Genomic DNA, 20,589 nt, shown 5'->3' with positions numbered 1-20,589 from the left:
AGGGGAGGTGCTGCCGGGGAGCAGCGTGACATGAAAGAGGACAGAACACCTGGGATGGACGAGAGGAGGGGATGGACGAGAGGGGGAAGGGGCCGTCGGGGGGCAACGCTGTTTTGGATCCCAGACAAATCTCTGGCCGAGTTATCTGCACCTGGTCTAATTCAAGTGTTCATGCATGCATGTTTAGAAGGAGTACGCTGACACACACTGTTCAGTGAAAAAGCTTCCTTTTATTGTTCTGGGCATACAGCCCCTTTATAGTAAGAGATGACTCATTGTTTGCAAAGCATCATCTCAGGTGTATTCTGTGCTGTCAAGCAGAGATTGGAGGACCCTTATCTAAGGGGTCCTGGCCAGTTTCATCCAGGTTTTCTGCTGATGGCTTGTGGACTCCTGGACTCTCTCCGATGGGAGGGGGGTCTCTAGCTGAGGCATTTTGAGTAAGGAGATTCAGCATTTATCTTGACATAATAGAAATAGTCATTTAATCAAAGTATTCAAACAATCCATAACAGTCCCCCCTTGAAATGTCTATTTCCTATTCTGTCCCTAGTAGGTGGTCTAACTCATCTGTCCTCATGTGCCTTGGAACTTTTTTCTTGCTGTACGTTAGACGGGTGATGGCTGGCCCATCACCCCCCTTGCCACAGTCTTTGCACATGTGGAAGTCAGATGCTATCCCTATGGATGAATGATCTTATAATTTGTAGATATGGGGAGGGACTGTAATGTGGCATAGGGCTTCTTATAGTCCTCATCTTCTGCGTCCTGCTGCATCATCACTGGGGTCGCTTGGTCAACTGTTTGCCTAGGAATTTCTTTACACATGTAATAACATAACATACTATAGTAGCTAGAAATACCAGAATAACTAGTATTACAGTACCTATCCGAGCCAAGGTCTTCTGCCAACCACCCAAACCACTGGTCCTATGGCTGATCTATACCCAAATTCTTCTTCAGCTCTACTGATAGGCTTTCCAACATTTGATGGCCAGGGTGACCTTACCATTTGGACCGGTGTTGTCAGGTATGTATGCATATATGTATAGCATGTCCCTGTACCTTCTATTATGTCCAAGGCCATCCTATTCTGAAATGTCATGTAAGATGTGGGTGCTACTTGGTCAGCAATCCCCTGCTGGGCATCTCTGGTGTAATTTACAAACCATTGCTGGTTGTAATATATGTAATTTATACAGTCTACATTTTTGTTGACAGTGATTATGGGAATCGAAGACTTAAAACCTGCCTTTACTTGGTCTCGGGCTTTAAATTCATTCAGGACCCTTATGGCATCTATATACACATGTGGGTGAAAACTTCCCTCAGGAGCGTTCCTCTTAGTGATAGCCACCTGTTGGGCCCTCACCAGATTTAACAGAAAAAGGATATACAATGTAGACATCATGGTGCAGTCAATGTCTTGTCCTCTGGACTTGGGACTTTCTTACAGTGGAAGGGGCGGATTCAAGTGTTTTCCCAGCCAACTTTACAGATTTGCTTGTGGTCAGCAGCACCCGGAAGGGACCATCATATCTGGGTTCAAGAGACCTTTTTCCCACAAATGTCTTTACCAGCCCCCAATCTCCAGGTAGTAGTTGGTGTGTTCCTGTATCTAATTCAGGATCTGGAATGGAAGAAAACACCTGGACATGCATTTGGGTTAATTCTCGTGATAATGCGGTTACATAATTAGTCAACACATCAGATTGCAACTGTAACTGTGGAAAATAACAACCAAGTCTAGGGGCTAAATCAAACAAAATCTCATAAGGGGGTAGGGGAGTGTTCTCCCCTTGGTGTGTATCTGATGCTGAACAGGGCAATGGGCAGGCTGTCCAGCCAATGCATACCAGTCTCTTGGGCCATTTTTAACATTCAAGTCTTTAATGTGTCATTAATTCTTTCTACCTTTCCGGTACTCTGGGGGTGGTAGGCTGTGTGAAACTACTAAGGTGTACTCAAATCATCCAATCTTTGGCATTTGGATGTGGTCAATTTGTATCCGCTGGAAAGGGTACGAGGGCTTTGCCAGGCGTTTCTGCGGCATCTTCTCTGAGCATCCCGGGTTACACTTTGCACAAATGGTGCATGACTTATAGACATTGCTAGTCAGTGGAGTGATTCCTGAAGCTACATTCATAAGAGTCTTTGACAGATGGGCAGCTCCATGTGCCCATTGTACCACACCCGAGTACATATTCCTGGGTAAGCAAGGCTTCTTGTTGCACTCGAATAGTCCATCCTTGAGGGTTGTTCCCCTCTGCTTCCAGCTTTCCTTCTCATCCGGACTTGCTGCTTCTTGTAGTTCTTTCAGATAAACTCTGTCCACTGGGACAGTCTGTAGGGCAAGCATGGGGTGGTCTTCTACCACTCTATTTCCACTTCTCGTGGACTGCTGGTTGCCTGTTTGGTAGTTGAATCGGCTAGATGATTGCCTCCGGCTTCCTTCGAGTTCAGTTTGCCGTGTGCTTTTACTTTCAAAATAGCCACTTGGGTTGGGAGAAGTAAGGCGTCCATCAGGTCATTGATAGCTGGACTGTGTTTCACAAGTGCTCCTGCAGCTGTCAGGAATCCTCTGGCCTTCCAGATAACACCAAAGTCATGGCCAATGCTAAAAGCATATCTTGAGTCTGTATGAATGTTGGCTCTTTTTCCCTCTGCCAGTTTATATGCTGTAGTGAGTGCTTGCAGCTCTGTCTCCTGTGCAGACATCCCCGGTGGTAAGGCTTCAGCTTGTAGAACCGTCTTAGGTCTGAATTATGCAGGGGTATTTCACTCACATTGGGAATATGTGTGGTTGAAAACAGTCATGGGGTGGCTCCTCTATTCCCCCCTCGGGAAGTGGAAAAAGGGTTGAAGGGTTCAGTGTTTGACAATGTAATAGAGTAATGTTGTCCGATAGAAGGAGGGAACGTTGGAGTCTCAAATGTCTGGCAGTGGATAGATTTTTCGGCTGGATCTGGTTGAGTATGGCAGCAATGTCCCAGACGTTCGGATACAAAGAGCTTGAACGTTTTTTCATAGTCTGGAAGCCCTAAAACTGAAGATAATGAAATGGCTTGTTTGAGGGCCTCGAAGTTGGATATTACCTCTGAGGACATTTGGAAGGGCTCAGACTTCAGAACATCATAAATGGGTTGCATCGGTAAGGAGGCTTCCGGACCGTAGCTTCATTATCTGCTCGGAGATCCTGGACCATTCTGTACATGTCTGGTTCTGCCTTAGGGATTCTCTTCTTCACGGGGAACAGAAGTGTGTTGTATGGAGATGTACAGGGTATCAGGGCGCCATTTGACATGAGGGCTTTGACATGCTGTGAAATAGATTTGCAGATTGGGATAACTTTAGAGGGTTTCCAGGGCAGGGGAGCTCCAAGTTTCAACTGCACCATGACTGGTGGCACCTTTAAATGTCCTACATCCTCAGCTCCTGTGGACCATAGCAGAAGTGTCCTTAATGTCCAGTGGAGAAGAGACAGTAATAGATCCATCTTCAAAGAAGACAATGGAAGCCTGAAGTTTGGACAGTACATCTGCTCCCAGGAGATTGAGTTGACAGGTGGAAGAGAAAGAATCGAGCCAGAAGGTCTGGGTACTTCCCAACTTGTAGGGGGCGGGTCAATGGGTTAGTTCTGGGAGTTCCATCTATGTCCACACAAGATATGTCAATATCGGAAAGGTATGAGTGGTCAGGTAAATCCTCTTCTCTAATCACGCTTCTGGCTGCACCTGTGTTGCTTAGGAAAGTGGTTGGATGTCCCTCAATGGGTAGGGTAACCCTCGCTAATGGGCCTTCTGAGTTCTTTGAAGAGGTTGCCCTCACATGGGTTAGTGACACAGGCTTGCCCAATTCCTAGCATAGGAGATCCTGGTGTTCCGAGGTGGGATGTCCAGGGTTTTGATATTGTTGCTGCTGCACACAGTACTCCGGTTGGGCCATGGTGAGGCCTTTTCAGATTGACTCCTTGAGGCCTGCCACAAAGGCTGAAGACAGTATCTGGCTGTGTGCCATATTATGGGTGATGAATACCAAATCTGAAAAAAACTTGTGACAGTCCAGTGTAAAACTTTCCTAATGACTCAGTTTTGTCTTGGGTAACATTTCGGATACTTGTAGCTTGATCAGACAGTCTGCCCTCCACCCAATCGCACAGCTACTCACAGAATTCCACACCAGAATTAAAGGTATTGTCATCGACAATCCTTCTATCACAGAGACTTTTCTCCAGGATGGGCCAGTGAGCGCCTCCAGCTTTAATTTCACATAAACTGACTGGATTTCTTATTACTGCTAAGTAGGGTTTTTTCCACTGCCTATTACTCGGCAACTTTCATCAGAAAACTCTCCATCTCTTCTATTAATTGTTTCCTGTGAGTGGTCTTTGCTACATTTAAAGTAATCAAAACATTCTCAGCCTTTTCTTTCATTTACATTTGCATATTTCTTCATAACATCCATTCTAAACATATATTCTCTTTTGTACTGTTTCATTGTCTAACTACTGTTTTCTCAACTTGCAAAATTCCTTTAATATCCTAGCCTGCTAGAATAATAACTAAATCAACCTGGTCCTGTATATCCCACACATGCAAACATCACATTATACCAGTAATCTCACAGCCTTTCAACCATTAACATCCCTACAGACAGTCTCTCACACAGGGATCTGAAGGGAGGGGCACCTCACTCCTTGCAGTGAAGCGTAAGGATGGGGGTAAGGAGCACAGCTGCAGAATGCTCTGCCATGCTCAAAAAAATGAGTCTTCAGGCTTATATTTCTTTTATCTCAGCGATACTTCTAACATATGCATTGCCTGATATTCTATTTTGCTAGACCCATCAGTGATATGCATTATAAAAATGTTGACACATAACTAAAGTTTCATCATATTGCATACTTTCAAATAAATTTCAATATTGTACACATTATACTAGGCTTCTGCAGTTTTCAGTAAACCATTGTCAGGTAACACTTCTCATTTTTCTTTCAGTATTTTACACCATTCCTCCAGCTGCAATCTACCCCCTGGAGGAATGGTGATGCTACAAATCTTCGCTAATTTTTTTGCTTTCTTAACATAATTCCTCCCTCTCTCTCGAGTTTCCCTTTCTCTGGCTTAACCAATTTCTGCCCCGTTATTTTCTGTCTTGATGACTGAGATATTTATGTGTCTGCTCAGGATTTTAGACGGGTCACGAGGTTGCCTTGGATTCTGAAAGGGTCTGGCAATTCCTCTATTCGTCACCTGGTACCGGTTCAGACTATATCCCAATCTCAAGTTAACGAGGACAAAACAGATAGTAAGAGAGAGAGGTTTTGTCTACAATGCTCGACTGCCACCTGGGTCGCCCCTGGTGCGTCTTCCCAAAACGTAGACTCAGTCACGGTTCTGCCCGTCCGAGACGGCCACAGAATAGGGGTCGGGTAGTGCGTGACCACTCACTTCCCTCAACAAGACATTTAACAGACAGATAAGTACAGCAGTTAATATTCAACAATGAGATCCTCAAATTTTCACTTCCCTCTGTTCCTTCTAAATCTCCCACTTGTTCAGGACACCTTATCGGTTCCTGTCCACTCTTTCTACATTCACTTTCTATAGACCCAATTGACCTTCCAACCTCCTTCAAAAATGCTGAACATCAATCCACAAACACAATTATAACATGACATTTGTATGATTTGTAATAGATGTGTATGCTTGAATTATAACAACCACACAGCCATGCTACCTGCGTCCCTGACGCCCCCTTCTGGGTGACGTGCTTTACCACACCATCACCTTTACCAAAGGAGTTTATCCACGTCCCTGACACCCCCCTTCTGGGTGAAGTGCTACACCGCACTAACACCGGTACCAAAGGAGTTTGTCCCTGTCCCTGACGCCCCCCTTCTGGGTGAAATGCTACACCGCACTAACACCGGTACCGAAGGAGTTTGTCCATGTCCCTGACGCCCCCCTTCTGGGTGAAGTGCTACACCGCACTAACACCGGTACCGAAGGAGTTTGTCCCTGTCCCTGACACCCCCTTCTGGGTGAAATGCTACACCGCACTAACACCGGTACCGAAGGAGTTTGTCCAGGTCAGCTGGGACCCAGCTGTGTGGCAATCTCTTTCAACATCATACATCATTTATCACCGACCCATACAACACAACAACACAGACTCATACAATACAACAACACAGACTCGTACAATACAACAACACAATGTTCTTACAGGCTGCAGATAATCGGAATACAGGTTCATATAATGGACCTCGGGCAAGTATTACCTGTCTTTTGGCGACCTTCGGCAGCCGACGCGGATACAGAGACGGACCCACACGGGAATGGGATATACTAGCAAGATATGAATGTGATATCTTACTGTATTTTCAGAGTTGATCAGTCTCTGTCCCTCCTGTGGTGATTCCTCCTCAGTGGCCTCTTGGTCGGCTGTTCCTCCGGTTCGCAACCCGAGAGCCTCACGTTGAGCTGCCAGCTGTTTTGGATCCCAGACAAATCTCTGGCCGAGTTATCTGCACCTGGTCTAATTCAAGTGTTCATGCATGCATGTTTAGAAGGAGTACGCTGACACACACTGTTCAGTGAAAAAGCTTCCTTTTATTGTTCTGGGCATACAGCCCCTTTATAGTAAGAGATGACTCATTGTTTGCAAAGCATCATCTCAGGTGTATTCTGTGCTGTCAAGCAGAGATTGGAGGACCCTTATCTAAGGGGTCCTGGCCAGTTTCATCCAGGTTTTCTGCTGATGGCTTGTGGACTCCTGGACTCTCTCCGATGGGAGGGGGGTCTCTAGGTGAGGCATTTTGAGTAAGGAGATTCAGCATTTATCTTGACATAATAGAAATAGTCATTTAATCAAAGTATTCAAACAATCCATAACAACGCGACATGAGAGAGGACAGTAAGGACTTATTACAGCCGCTTCCCGTGCTACTCTGCATGTTGGCTGATACTTGATCTACCTGTCAACTGTCTGTGATTGACGGTTAGATCGCCGCAGAGCTGGTGAATTTGCAGCATAACAGACTGGGAAACCACCACTGTTAAACACTGCAATAGGCAAATTAGGCACCGAGAGGCACCTGTGAGGGCGGGGCCTTAGGCGACTGCCTAATTTGCCTAATTATAGAGACGTCTCTGGTTAGGGGTATCAGAGTAAAGGGGGCTGAATACAAATGCATACCACGCTTTTCAGATTAATATTTGCAAAAAAAAAATTGAAAAACATTTATTATTTTCCTTGCACTTCATAATTATGTGCCACTTTGTGTTGGTCGATCGTAGAAAATCCCAATAAAATAAGTATACATTTTTGGTTGTAACATGACAAAATGTGGAAAATTTCAAGGGGTGTGAATACTTTTTCAAGTAGCAGTCAAATGAAGCAGTGCTATATATGTATACTCTAACATGCCTAATGAAATACAACAGAATATAAAGTGCTATATATATGCATAAACATGTATAAAGTGGCAATAAAAGATAAAGGTGCTAATATAGAACCACGGGTGCAAATGTACAATGAATTGATAATTCAAAATATACAAAATCTGTCCATAAAGTTTCATGAATAATTTATAATCTCTTGAGCTGTGCAAATTAGTGCAAAAAAGGAAGGGGAGTGGAGGAAAAAGTGTCCAACTGCAAAACCGGGATTGAATGTGATGTTAACTTGCAGATCCCTTTTACCCATTGCCGACCACTGTCAGCATATATACGTCGGCAGAATGGCACGGCTGGGCAAAGTAACCTACCCGTACGTTACTTTGAATTTCCCACCATGCGCGCACACCTGCCGTGAGCTCCGTGACCGTGCCCGCAGTACCCACGGACTCCATCAATTAAAGCTGCAGCTGTTCCCTGGCCTGCTGGAATATCCATAACAGAGAGGAAGGAGGCACAGTTTGCCACGAGTGAGCGTTTTGACCCATTGGGATCTATTTTGGAGGTGAGAGGCTAGAGCACACTGGGTGTGTATTGCTTAAAGGGATCTGCAAGTTATCATCACATTCAAACCCAGTTTTGCAATTGGACACTTTTTCCTCCACTCCCCTTCTTTTTATATATATATGTAGTAGTACCCCCGTGGGGGCTGCTGATTAACTCTATACACCACTGACTACCCCGACTCTGCAGATTCTCTCTTACCTCTGACACCTTGAGTTCCATTCTGCAATGTGACGTTAGCAATGAGAAACTCACACAATATCACTGAACCACTCAGAAAAGTTTACTAGAATAAGTAATGGAACACAATGAAGAGCATGAATAAACTCAAACTATAATTGACAATTGTTATCACTTAAAGAGGAAGAAACCCTGATGAGTTTACTTCCTCTTTCATTCCCTGCAAAGGCAAAGCATAATGGACTACTATGCATCACATAGTAGCCCATTATGTGTCACTTACCTGACACAGGAGCCAGCGAAGTCGCCGCTGTCCCCTGTAGTCCGCCACATCCATCTTGTTGATGGGGTCTCGCAGCTCTGCCGCTGTCATTCGGCGAAGCTGCGATGACGTCACTCCCGCGCATGGGAGCCAACACGCGCGGCAGCTCCGTCGCTGAGAATGCCGCGCTCAGTGCACCTGCGCGCCGCTGTCTACGGCGCATGCGCCGTAGACAGCGGTGCCCGTTTTTGGGCAAATATCTCCTAAACCATATAGGTTTAGGAGATATTTCTTGGACCTACAGGTAAGCCTTAATCTAGGCTTACCTGTAGGTCAAAGTGGTTTGTAAGGGTTTACAACCACTTTAAGGAACATATACAGAACTTATAACATATTCACCTTAAGGAGTATCTGTGAACAGGCGCACAGAGGGATAAGTACTCAAGATCTTCAAGACATATATTAAATACCTTCCCAATGAGGCCTCAACACACAGACCAAAATGCAGTATATATTCTTTACATTCAAAAACACAGTGTAAAGTCTAGCATATACTCAATGGCTCCCCCTAGGCTATATTTCAGAGTTCAACTTATAAGTAGAGCAGCAATGCTTGGTAAAAAAAGGAAGACAATGAAAGTTCTTTCAACTCCAGATATCTTTAGCTAGCCTGATGTTTAAAATGTAGTATTTGTAATCCACAAAGACAAAGGAAAAGAAATGACTGTGGAACAAACAATATGCTGATGGCTGCTTAACTGAAGAAATATCACCACTTGTAGATTCCTCCTTACATGTGAGTGCAATATAGTACTGACCTTACAGCACAGGGTAGAAAGATAAGGCCCCAAAGTCCAGCTGTATGATGCTTGTGAAGAAGTAGATTCACCTCCATGGAACTACAAATCTCACCAGCAGTCTGTAGAAAGAACTCACTCAGCAATACTGTACTCTGTACTGGAATGGGCAGGTGCCATCTCACCACAATGGACTCCAATGGCTGTGAGGCTCTGCCCGGAACCCCCTCCTGGTGTCTCCTCTGTTGAAGATGGAGCCACTGCGCCGTGCTGCAACTCCCGATGGGCTGAAGTGCAAGGGCTTCCAGTTGCTCTGAAACGCAGGCCAGTCCACTTGCTAGGATAACAAGACTGTACTCCGAGATCCCTCAGAGGCAGGCAATCCGGCTCTCTGCTTTATAGGCCACAGTCTCTCACTCCTGGTCACACACAGACTTCCTGCTGGCAGGTGTTGAATGGCATCCAGAGAGGCTGAAAGCAGGCCGCGCCTGTCCTTTTATCACTCCTCCCAGCAGGCAGTTCTGCGCGCTTTGCATTGTCTGTCATGTAGTTCAGAGCTGATCCAGCTAACGGAGTCACTTCCTCCTCCAAACTATATCTCCCACAATACTTTGCTGCATCCCTCTTCACTGTAAGGGAAAAATCCTAACAGAGTTCAGCAGACACTAGAGGGAGCCAAACTCATTTGAAACAACAACAAACTGTTCAATTATAATAACTATAGTAGCAAACCCTTGGCTACATACATACATACACACACACACATATATATATATATATACACATACACAGCGCCTTGCGAAAGTATTCGGCCCCCTTGAACTTTTCAACCTTTTGCCACATTTCAGGCTTCAAACATAAAGATATAAAATTTTTATTTTTTGTGAAGAATCACCAACAAGTGGGACACAATTGTGAAGTGGAACGAAATCTATTGGATATATTAAACTTTTTTAGCAAATAAAAAACTGAAAAGTGGTGCATGCAAAATTATTCGGCCCCTTTACTTTCAGTGCAGCAAACTCACTCCAGAAGTTCAGCGAAGATCTCTGAATGATCCAATGTTGTCCTAAATGACTGATGGTGATAAATAGAATCCACCTGTGTGTAATCAAGTCTCTGCTAAATGCGCCTGCTCTGTGATAGTCTCAGGGTTCTGTTTAAAGTGCAGAGAGCATCATGAAGACTAAGGAACACACCAGGCAGGTCCGTAATACTGTTGTGGAGAAGTTTAAAGCCGGATTTGGATACAAAAAGATTTCCCAAGCTTTAAACATCCCAAGGAGCACTGTGCAAGCGATCATTTTGAAATGGAAGGAGTATCAGACCACTGCAAATCTACCAAGACCTGGCCGTCCCTCTAAACTTTCAGCTCAGACAAGGAGAAGACTGATCAGAGATGCAGCCAAGAGGCCCATGATCACTCTGGATGAACTGCAGAGAACTACAGCTGAGGTGGGAGAGTCTGTCCATAGGACAACAATCAGTCGTACACTGCACAAATCTGGCCTTTATGGAAGAGTGGCAAGAAGAAAGCCATTTCTCAAAGATATCCATAAAAAGTCTCATCTAAAGTTTGCCAAAAGCCACCTGGGAGACACACCAAATATGTGGAAGAAGGTGCTCTGGTCAGACGAAACCAAAAATCGAACTTTTTGCCCACAATGCAAAACGATATGTTTGGCGTAAAAGCAACACAGCTCATCACCCTCAACACACCATCCCCACTGTCAAACATGGTGGTGGCAGCATCATGGTTTGGGCCTGCTTTTCTTCAGCAGGGACAGGGAAGATGGTTAAAATTGAGGGGAAGATGGATGCAGCCAAATACAGGACCATTCTGGATGAAAACCTGTTGGAGTCTGCAAAAGACCTGAAACTGGGACGGAGATTTATCTTCCAACAAGACAATGATCCCAAACATACAGCAAAATCTACAAAGGAATGGTTCACAAATAAACGTATCCAGGTGTTAGAATGGCCAAATCAAAGTCCAGACCTGAATCCAATCGGGAATCTGTGGAAAGAGCTGAAAACTGCTGTTCACAAACGCTCTCCATCCAACCTCACTGAGCTCAAGCTGTTTTGCAAGGAAGAATGGGCAAGAATTTCAGTCTCTCGATGTGAAAAACTGATAGAGACATACCCCAAGCGACTTGCAGCTGTAATCGCAGCAAAAGGTGGCTCTACAAAGTATTAACGCAAGGGGGCCGAATTATTTTGCACGCCCCACTTTTCATTTTTTTATTAGTTAAAAAAGTTTCAAAAATCCAATAGATTTCGTTCCACTTCACAATTGTGTCCCACTTGTTGGTGATTCTTCACAAAAAATAAAAATTTTATATCTTTATGTTTGAAGCCTGAAATGTGGCAAAAGGTTGAAAAGTTCAAGGGGGCCGAATACTTTTGCAAGGCACTAATATATATATATATATATATATATATATATATATATATATATATATATATATATATATATATATATATATATGTGTGTTGTTTTTTTTTTTTTTTTATATGTATATTTTAAATTATCAATTTATTACATATTTGCACCTGTGATTCTATATTAGCATTTTTTTGCCACTTTATACATGTTTATGTATATATAACACTTTATATTCTGTTGTATTTTATTGTGAATTTTAGAGTGTACATATATAGCGCTGCTACACTTGACTGCCATTTTAATCATCTGGTGTTGGTGACACCTGAGGGGTTCAGCAGCTGTGTACACATTGAGTTACACTTTTTTTATAGATATTAATCGTCATACACTTTGAGTAGCGCACAAGTACCCCACTTTTTCAAAAAATTTTCAAGGCATTGTACTATGTGCACTGGTTTTCCAAGTAGTTTTCCTTTTATTGCCATATCAGGAACTAACACTGTGATTGTAGCGGACTGGCACTCCCACTTGGCAGTTGGCACATAGGAAGCATTAAGTGAGTGGATTGCAGGTGCGAGTTTCTGCTAAAAAGCAGTAGGTTGTAGTCTGTAATAAAGTATGACAAATCATTGCAATCATTTATCTTGCGTTAACAAAATTGCAGCTACAATAAATCCTCTTTTTCTTTTAAATCTATTTCTCACAGATAATATTCTGGTCATCTTTTTTTATACCAATGAATCTTTCCCGATTTATATGTAGGCCTCTCATCAAAGGACATAACCTGCTTCTGAAAGGTATATCATCAATATAAATACCAAATATAATGTCTTTCAAAGTTACTAGCTTCATCCAAATATGCATACTCCCCAGTGCTGGTGTTTTGTCAGATTAGGCGACCCGTCAGAATTTGTAACGGAAGTGACGGTCCATCTCCACCATCTTGCTATACCCTGCACTTGTCCACAGTAAGGATACAGTGAGAAGGCAGCGAGTGGACATTTTGTTACACCCACCAGAGTTTTGCATTTCACACTTATTTTTAACAGTAAACAAAGCTTATATAGTGAAATGCAGTATTTAAAAATGCGTCTGACTGTTTAGCTGTTGAATTTTAAAAGCAGCGGCAAGCTTGCTGATCCCACGGGTTTGCTAATCTGACAAAACACTGCTGCTTTTAAAAATCAACATCAAAACAGCCTGAGGGATTTCAAAATACTGAATTTCACTATATAAGCTCCATTTATTGTAAAAAATAAGTGTAAAATGCAAGACGCCGGTGGGTGTAATAAGATGTCTGGTTGCCGCCTTCTCACTGTATCTTTACTGTGGATGAGTGTGGGGTGTAGCAAGATGGTGGTGACAAAACATCACTTCCGTTACAAATTCTGATGGGTCGCCTAATCTGATGAAATACCAGAACTTGTTTAATCACTGTGTAATTTAAAGTTTACCAAACCTGTTTTTATTGTTTATTAGGGGACACAGGGCCAGAAGGAATACTGAGGCAATTTGGTTATACTGCCACCTTCAGAAGAATTGAACACTAGCAATAAAAAAATGTTAATCAACCAGTAAAACTCCTCATGCTTCATTTTTGTGCTAGACCAAAAAACTTTCCCTGTGACACTGCGCTATCCAAAAAAGAAAGAAAGCTGCTAACACAATCACAAGGATAAAACAGTGAATAATAAAACAAATACCAAACCAAAGTGTAGCGCTTAACAAAGTTATGAATAGTCTAGTTAGTGCATCATCATACAGTTTAACCAAAACACCTTAAGTGTGACAATTCTTGAAAACTTGCATAGAAATAAAAAATACAGTCCAAACGAATAAAAATAAATTAAAAGTCTCTATGTGAGGAGTTGATCCAGTCCAAACGTGAAATACAGGTCACCATCCACCTTCTTAAATGAGACTAGCATGCAGGCACCCTGTGATGTTCCCGTCACCTTTAGAATTAAAGGCTTACCGGATAGTATGGATCCAAACGAATCTATATTCGAAGGATCATACAAGCTTATGACTTAGAAGCCAAAATTTGCAGGTGTAGATTTTCAAGGAAGTATCAACTCAGACTCCTCATAAAGTTGTCCCAACTAGTTGTTAAATCCACATCAGTATACTCCAGCTCAAAATGTTGAACTCATACAAAGGAAAAATAAGGAGCCACAATAGTGTAAATCCGTTTAAGAGAAAAAAAATTTAATAAAAAAGTAATGAACTCACATGTAACCAAAGAAATCAAGCGCTTAATCCATAAAAACAGTGCTACAGCAGTAGTCCCGACGCGTTTCGTCCTCTACAGACGTCATCTGGGGTAGCACTACACTGTAGCATCATCACTTATATAGCAAACAGTCAATTTGGGCGAGAATTCCATCTGCCTGTGTCACCGCGTGTCATTTCCGGTTTAAGATGGCGCCCGGCGTGCGTTCCACGCCTCATTACAATGTTACAGCATGTATCAGCAGACAGACCATGCCCAAACATGTGTAAAATAAACCAATAAATGAAAACTAGGTTGGCCCAAACATTAGAAACATACCCAACGTAAAAATTAGCCAGACGTTGTGATTTATTCCACTCTGTAATACCGTTAGTAGTGTTTCCGGGTCATGATTAAACGCATAAGGGGCATGGGTACGGATCCAATCATTATCATACCCAGCCACCTATGCCGACAAAGCCACACCCACCACAGGGAGGCACCAACACAGTGGGCGTGTCGTACATAGAGAGCACTGATGCCTCCGTCAAGCGGCGATGGAACGCACCGCGTACCGGAAGCACCAGCACCACACGCACGTCCGACGCAAGGGGCGGCGTAAGAGGAAATACGTCACAACCCATCGGAGAGCGTCGAACATCGGAAGTGACGTGAACGGAAGGTACATCACATCCGGCCAGGATGTATCCGACAACAGGAAGTGATGTAATGAAAATACATCATCTCCGGTGTCAAGTGGGACATATGTAAACATACGCCGGACCATACATCCTAGAGGGGATGTACATTTAAGTACACCCATACTAATAAGTATGGGATGGGAACGATTATGTATATGTAATGAAAAGATGTTTTTAAAACAATCTTTATACAAAATATATATCAGCACCGACACAACACATGCCCGGACATGCACTGTGACAAGTACTGATAGCACCTAAGGCAGATAGAATTCTGTCCCAAGACCAATATTATTAGTATAACATAAACAGCAATAATAGAAAGGCTGCCACTTACATAAAAATCAAAAAATCAAAAAATGTTAAAACAGATAAACAAATTAAAATAAAGCACTAAAATAAAATATTATCAATGTGCATATTAACCATTATTAATGAAGGCATTAATATCCCATTCTATGTTCAAACCAAATGGCGAGTAAGAACGAATCAAATATATCCAGTAGGTTTCTAATCTGGAAACACCCCGAGTCATAGCACCCCCCCTCCACGGAGGTGTATATTTGTCAATAGCTAAAAATTGGGTACCTGTTGGGTCACTGTTATGATGTTCCCTATAGTGTCTCGGGACAGTGTGTTTAGAGACCTTACTCTTTATTAAGGCTATGTGTTCCCCCACTCTAATCGCAAACGTCCTTGTCGTCCTCCCCACATATTGTTTACCACACGGGCAAGTGATCAGATATACTACATACCGGGTACTACAGGTACAAAATGATTTTATAGTATGTGTTCTATTAGTTGTTGTTGATACAAACTCAGTTGTTTTATGTCTCCCAGCTATATTAAACTGACATACCACACATTTTTTGCAAGGATAAAAACCTGTTAGATTGTGAAAAAATGATGGGCGACAGGGAGGGTTAATGACATTGGGAGCAATGAAGTTCCGTAGAGAGGGTGCTCCCCTAAAAAGTACTTTCGCCCGTTCAGGTAACTTTAAATTGAGGACTGGATCACTTCTTAATACGTCCCAATGTTTATTAATGATGGTCTTGATTTGTTTATGCTGTACCGAAAAGGATGTAAGCATAGACCACCTATAAGTGTCCACAGGATCGTGACGGGCTTTCTCAATCACTAGGCTCTCCCTGTTAGTGTTAATAACCTTCTGTATCTCTACATCAAGAACCATAGCATCATATCCCTTGTCTTCAAATTTTTGTTTTAGGATTCCTGCCTGTGTCCTAAACGTATCAAGGTCCGTGCAATTCCTACGCAATCGTAGAAACTGACTGCGTGGTATCGAACTCAACCATGATCTATGGTGGCAGCTGTCAAGGGGAATAAAACTATTCCTATCAGTCGGTTTGAAATGCGTTTTGAACACAAATTTATTGTCTACTAATTCGATCTCTAAATCAAGAAAATTTATCCTAGAAAGGCTCATTTCAAATGACAGAGAAATCCCCCTATCGTTATTGTTCAAATTCTTAAAGAATTCAGTCAATGAATCAAATGAGCCATTCCATAGGAGGAGGATGTCGTCTATATACCTGGCCCACAGGACCAAAGAGGGGTTCCCCTGGGCATAGACGACATCCTCCTCCCACTTAGCCATGAATAAATTAGCAAGACTGGGGGCAAATTTGGCCCCCATTGCTACACCCCGTTGTTGTAAATAATACTTGTTGTTAAACCAAAAATAGTTATGTTCCATGGCAAATTCTAAAAGTTCTATGAGGTAATCACATTGGAATGATGCCAAAGAGTCCTCGCGATCTAAAAAGTATCGGACAGCATCTATACCCATTCCCTGAGGTATGCAAGTATAGAGGGACGCTACGTCAGCTGTAGCTATAATACATTGCTCATGAAGCACTAAACTTTCAAGTCTCCTGATTGTAGCACCCGTATCTTTAAGATAAGATGGGGTTTTTTTAACAAGGGGTTGCAAATAAAAATCTATATAACGGCCTATACGTGAAGTGACCGAATTTATGCCACTCACTATGGGCCTACCGGGAGGGCTCACCAGATCTTTGTGGATCTTCGGTAAGTAATAGATTACAGGAATTGAGGGGGAAATGGGAACCAAAAAGTTTTTTTCTTTATTGTTCAATATTTTTTGATCATAGCCTTTATTGATAAGATCTTTAAGTTGTTTTTTGTATATAATCGTAGGATTGTTGGGGAGTTGTTTATAGGTACCTGGCTCACCCAAGATCCTATGCATTTCAGCTTCGTATTTATCCCTGTCTAAAATCACAATACCCCCCCCCTTATCAGCTGGACGTATAACTACGTCTTTTTGCTCGCATAAGGACTTAAAACCGTTTGTTGAAAAAGTGGTTCTATTATTACACTTCGTAGGGAGTTTGTCAAGATCTCTTAGTACTAAGTCCTTAAATATTTTTACAGCTGGTACAGAGGGTACAGGGGGTATAAATAAAGATGGGTTAGCCAACCCAGAGTGTACAGTTCCCGAAGTGGCCGCTAGATAATCCGTTCTGAACGGGTTGGTTATCAAATACCGTTGAATGTTAATCTTTCTGATAAATTTATGTATATCAATGAAAGTATTGAATTTGTTAAGTCGTTTAGGGGGTGCGTATTTCAAGCCCTTGTCCAATACTGATAATTCAGCACTGGAGAAGGATTTCTTGCTTAAATTAAACACACCTTGTCCCACTAAACCCGCCTTCTTTTTCCTCCTCTGTAATCGCTCTCCCCCTCTACACCCTCTCTTGGGTCTTGATCCCTTTTTCGAATATGCGGATCCTCGCGAAAAACCTGGTTCCTATAGTTAGTATTAGGTGGATTATAACCAGATGGAATATAGGTATTATTCCCATTGTCTGAATCTCCTATTTCTCCCAATGGAGAAAATCTGTTATAAGTAGAAACGGGAGCCGCATTGTAATATTGGGGTCCACTATAATGAGGGTTAGATGGAGCATTATAGTAAGAGTTAAGAGGAGCGTGTCTAGGTGATGGAGAATAATAGGGAGAGCCATTATACTCTCTAAATGGGTGAGCATCATAATTATATGATCGTCCTCTATTAGAACCTCTACCCCCTCTTTTTCCTCGATTATTACCTCTTCCTCTGTGAGGATTATTAGGGGTGTGTGGAGTGTAATGATGCACTCTTTGCTGAGAGGAGGGTGGACCATCATACACCCTACTCTGTGCAGCCTCACTATAAGACATAGGAGGCAAAGCAACCCTCTGTGGGGCAGTGGAACCTCCAGATTGGGAACCACTCATGGGTTGTGTATCAGTGGCGGATGTGTTCTGAACCAATTTCTGCCAGCCAAAAACAGTACCCATCTTATAGTCATTAACATCTCTGGAGTATTTTTTCTGTTTCTTATATTTTTGTTCTCTATCCTCTTTTTCCAGATGGTTCAACAAATTGGCAGAGAGAGAATTGTATTCAGGGGTGTCTTTATATGACATTAATTTATCCTTAATTTCCTTAATTTCTTTATCAAGTAGGGCCATTTTACTGCTCTTCCTTGCAATCAGGAAACCCAACAAATTGGTTCCAGCCTCATTAAAGAACTTGAACCAGGTGTCTAGGTCTACTTCACCTTGTTGGGGATTTACATCCCACCTTAAGCTTCTGGGGACCATATGTTCTGCAATGTAATGCTGTAAGAACACAAGGTCCCATTGTAGGTGAAGTTCGGATGTCATAATATTTTTAAGTCTCATGAACATCCCTCCCACCTCGGTGTTATTACCAGTTGCCACGAAAACACCATCAGTATTAACTTTGTGCGAAGCACGGTATTCAAACACATCCATATCTACAGTGACGTATATGAAAAAGGATTGCTGCAATGTGTATATCCAAACAATATATAGACCAAAAAACTTTCCCTGTGACACTGCGCTATCCAAAAAAGAAAGAAAGCTGCTAACACAATCACAAGGATAAAACAGTGAATAATAAAACAAATACCAAACCAAAGTGTAGCGCTTAACAAAGTTATGAATAGTCTAGTTAGTGCATCATCATACAGTTTAACCAAAACACCTTAAGTGTGACAATTCTTGAAAACTTGCATAGAAATAAAAAATACAGTCCAAACGAATAAAAATAAATTAAAAGTCTCTATGTGAGGAGTTGATCCAGTCCAAACGTGAAATACAGGTCACCATCCACCTTCTTAAATGAGACTAGCATGCAGGCACCCTGTGATGTTCCCGTCACCTTTAGAATTAAAGGCTTACCGGATAGTATGGATCCAAACGAATCTATATTCGAAGGATCATACAAGCTTATGACTTAGAAGCCAAAATTTGCAGGTGTAGATTTTCAAGGAAGTATCAACTCAGACTCCTCATAAAGTTGTCCCAACTAGTTGTTAAATCCACATCAGTATACTCCAGCTCAAAATGTTGAACTCATACAAAGGAAAAATAAGGAGCCACAATAGTGTAAATCCGTTTAAGAGAAAAAAAATTTAATAAAAAAGTAATGAACTCACATGTAACCAAAGAAATCAAGCGCTTAATCCATAAAAACAGTGCTACAGCAGTAGTCCCGACGCGTTTCGTCCTCTACAGACGTCATCTGGGGTAGCACTACACTGTAGCATCATCACTTATATAGCAAACAGTCAATTTGGGCGAGAATTCCATCTGCCTGTGTCACCGCGTGTCATTTCCGGTTTAAGATGGCGCCCGGCGTGCGTTCCACGCCTCATTACAATGTTACAGCATGTATCAGCAGACAGACCATGCCCAAACATGTGTAAAATAAACCAATAAATGAAAACTAGGTTGGCCCAAACATTAGAAACATACCCAACGTAAAAATTAGCCAGACGTTGTGATTTATTCCACTCTGTAATACCGTTAGTAGTGTTTCCGGGTCATGATTAAACGCATAAGGGGCATGGGTACGGATCCAATCATTATCATACCCAGCCACCTATGCCGACAAAGCCACACCCACCACAGGGAGGCACCAACACAGTGGGCGTGTCGTACATAGAGAGCACTGATGCCTCCGTCAAGCGGCGATGGAACGCACCGCGTACCGGAAGCACCAGCACCACACGCACGTCCGACGCAAGGGGCGGCGTAAGAGGACATAGAATGGGATATTAATGCCTTCATTAATAATGGTTAATATGCACATTGATAATATTTTATTTTAGTGCTTTATTTTAATTTGTTTATCTGTTTTAACATTTTTTGATTTTTTGATTTTTATGTAAGTGGCAGCCTTTCTATTATTGCTGTTTATGTTATACTAATAATATTGGTCTTGGGACAGAATTCTATCTGCCTTAGGTGCTATCAGTACTTGTCACAGTGCATGTCCGGGCATGTGTTGTGTCGGTGCTGATATATATTTTGTATAAAGATTGTTTTAAAAACATCTTTTCATTACATATACATAATCGTTCCCATCCCATACTTATTAGTATGGGTGTACTTAAATGTACATCCCCTCTAGGATGTATGGTCCGGCGTATGTTTACATATGTCCCACTTGACACCGGAGATGATGTATTTTCATTACATCACTTCCTGTTGTCGGATACATCCTGGCCGGATGTGATGTACCTTCCGTTCACGTCACTTCCGATGTTCGACGCTCTCCGATGGGTTGTGACGTATTTCCTCTTACGCCGCCCCTTGCGTCGGACGTGCGTGTGGTGCTGGTGCTTCCGGTACGCGGTGCGTTCCATCGCCGCTTGACGGAGGCATCAGTGCTCTCTATGTACGACACGCCCACTGTGTTGGTGCCTCCCTGTGGTGGGTGTGGCTTTGTCGGCATAGGTGGCTGGGTATGATAATGATTGGATCCGTACCCATGCCCCTTATGCGTTTAATCATGACCCGGAAACACTACTAACGGTATTACAGAGTGGAATAAATCACAACGTCTGGCTAATTTTTACGTTGGGTATGTTTCTAATGTTTGGGCCAACCTAGTTTTCATTTATTGGTTTATTTTACACATGTTTGGGCATGGTCTGTCTGCTGATACATGCTGTAACATTGTAATGAGGCGTGGAACGCACGCCGGGCGCCATCTTAAACCGGAAATGACACGCGGTG

General features: G+C 42.5%; 1 protein-coding gene and 1 long non-coding RNA gene across 2 annotated transcripts in view; one reads left to right on the top strand and one right to left on the bottom strand.

The window, feature by feature from the left end:
- CSAD (cysteine sulfinic acid decarboxylase) overlaps positions 1-20,589 on the top strand; it is a 218,050-nt gene that overhangs the window by 9,761 nt on the left and 187,700 nt on the right. Inside the window, exon 2 of the mRNA XM_077483876.1 lies at positions 12,299-12,389. Coding sequence (XP_077340002.1) covers positions 12,329-12,389 — 61 coding nt within the window. The 5' untranslated portion in view covers positions 12,299-12,328. The remainder of the gene's footprint in view (positions 1-12,298; positions 12,390-20,589) is intronic.
- Positions 211-6,893, bottom strand: LOC143983790 (uncharacterized). Its single transcript, XR_013274680.1, has 2 exons — positions 6,284-6,893; positions 211-1,649 (listed from the first exon to the last, which is right to left on the bottom strand). It is a non-coding gene; the product is annotated as an uncharacterized LOC143983790 (long non-coding RNA).

This window comes from Lithobates pipiens, unplaced genomic scaffold (genome assembly GCF_037356315.1).
Source record: "Lithobates pipiens isolate NorthernLeopardFrog02 unplaced genomic scaffold, aLitPip1_a1.2 Scaffold_16, whole genome shotgun sequence".
In the NCBI taxonomy this organism is placed as follows: Eukaryota; Metazoa; Chordata; class Amphibia; order Anura; family Ranidae; genus Lithobates; species Lithobates pipiens.
Note: the sequence above shows the minus strand (reverse complement) of the source record. Positions and strands in the feature narration are given on the sequence as shown.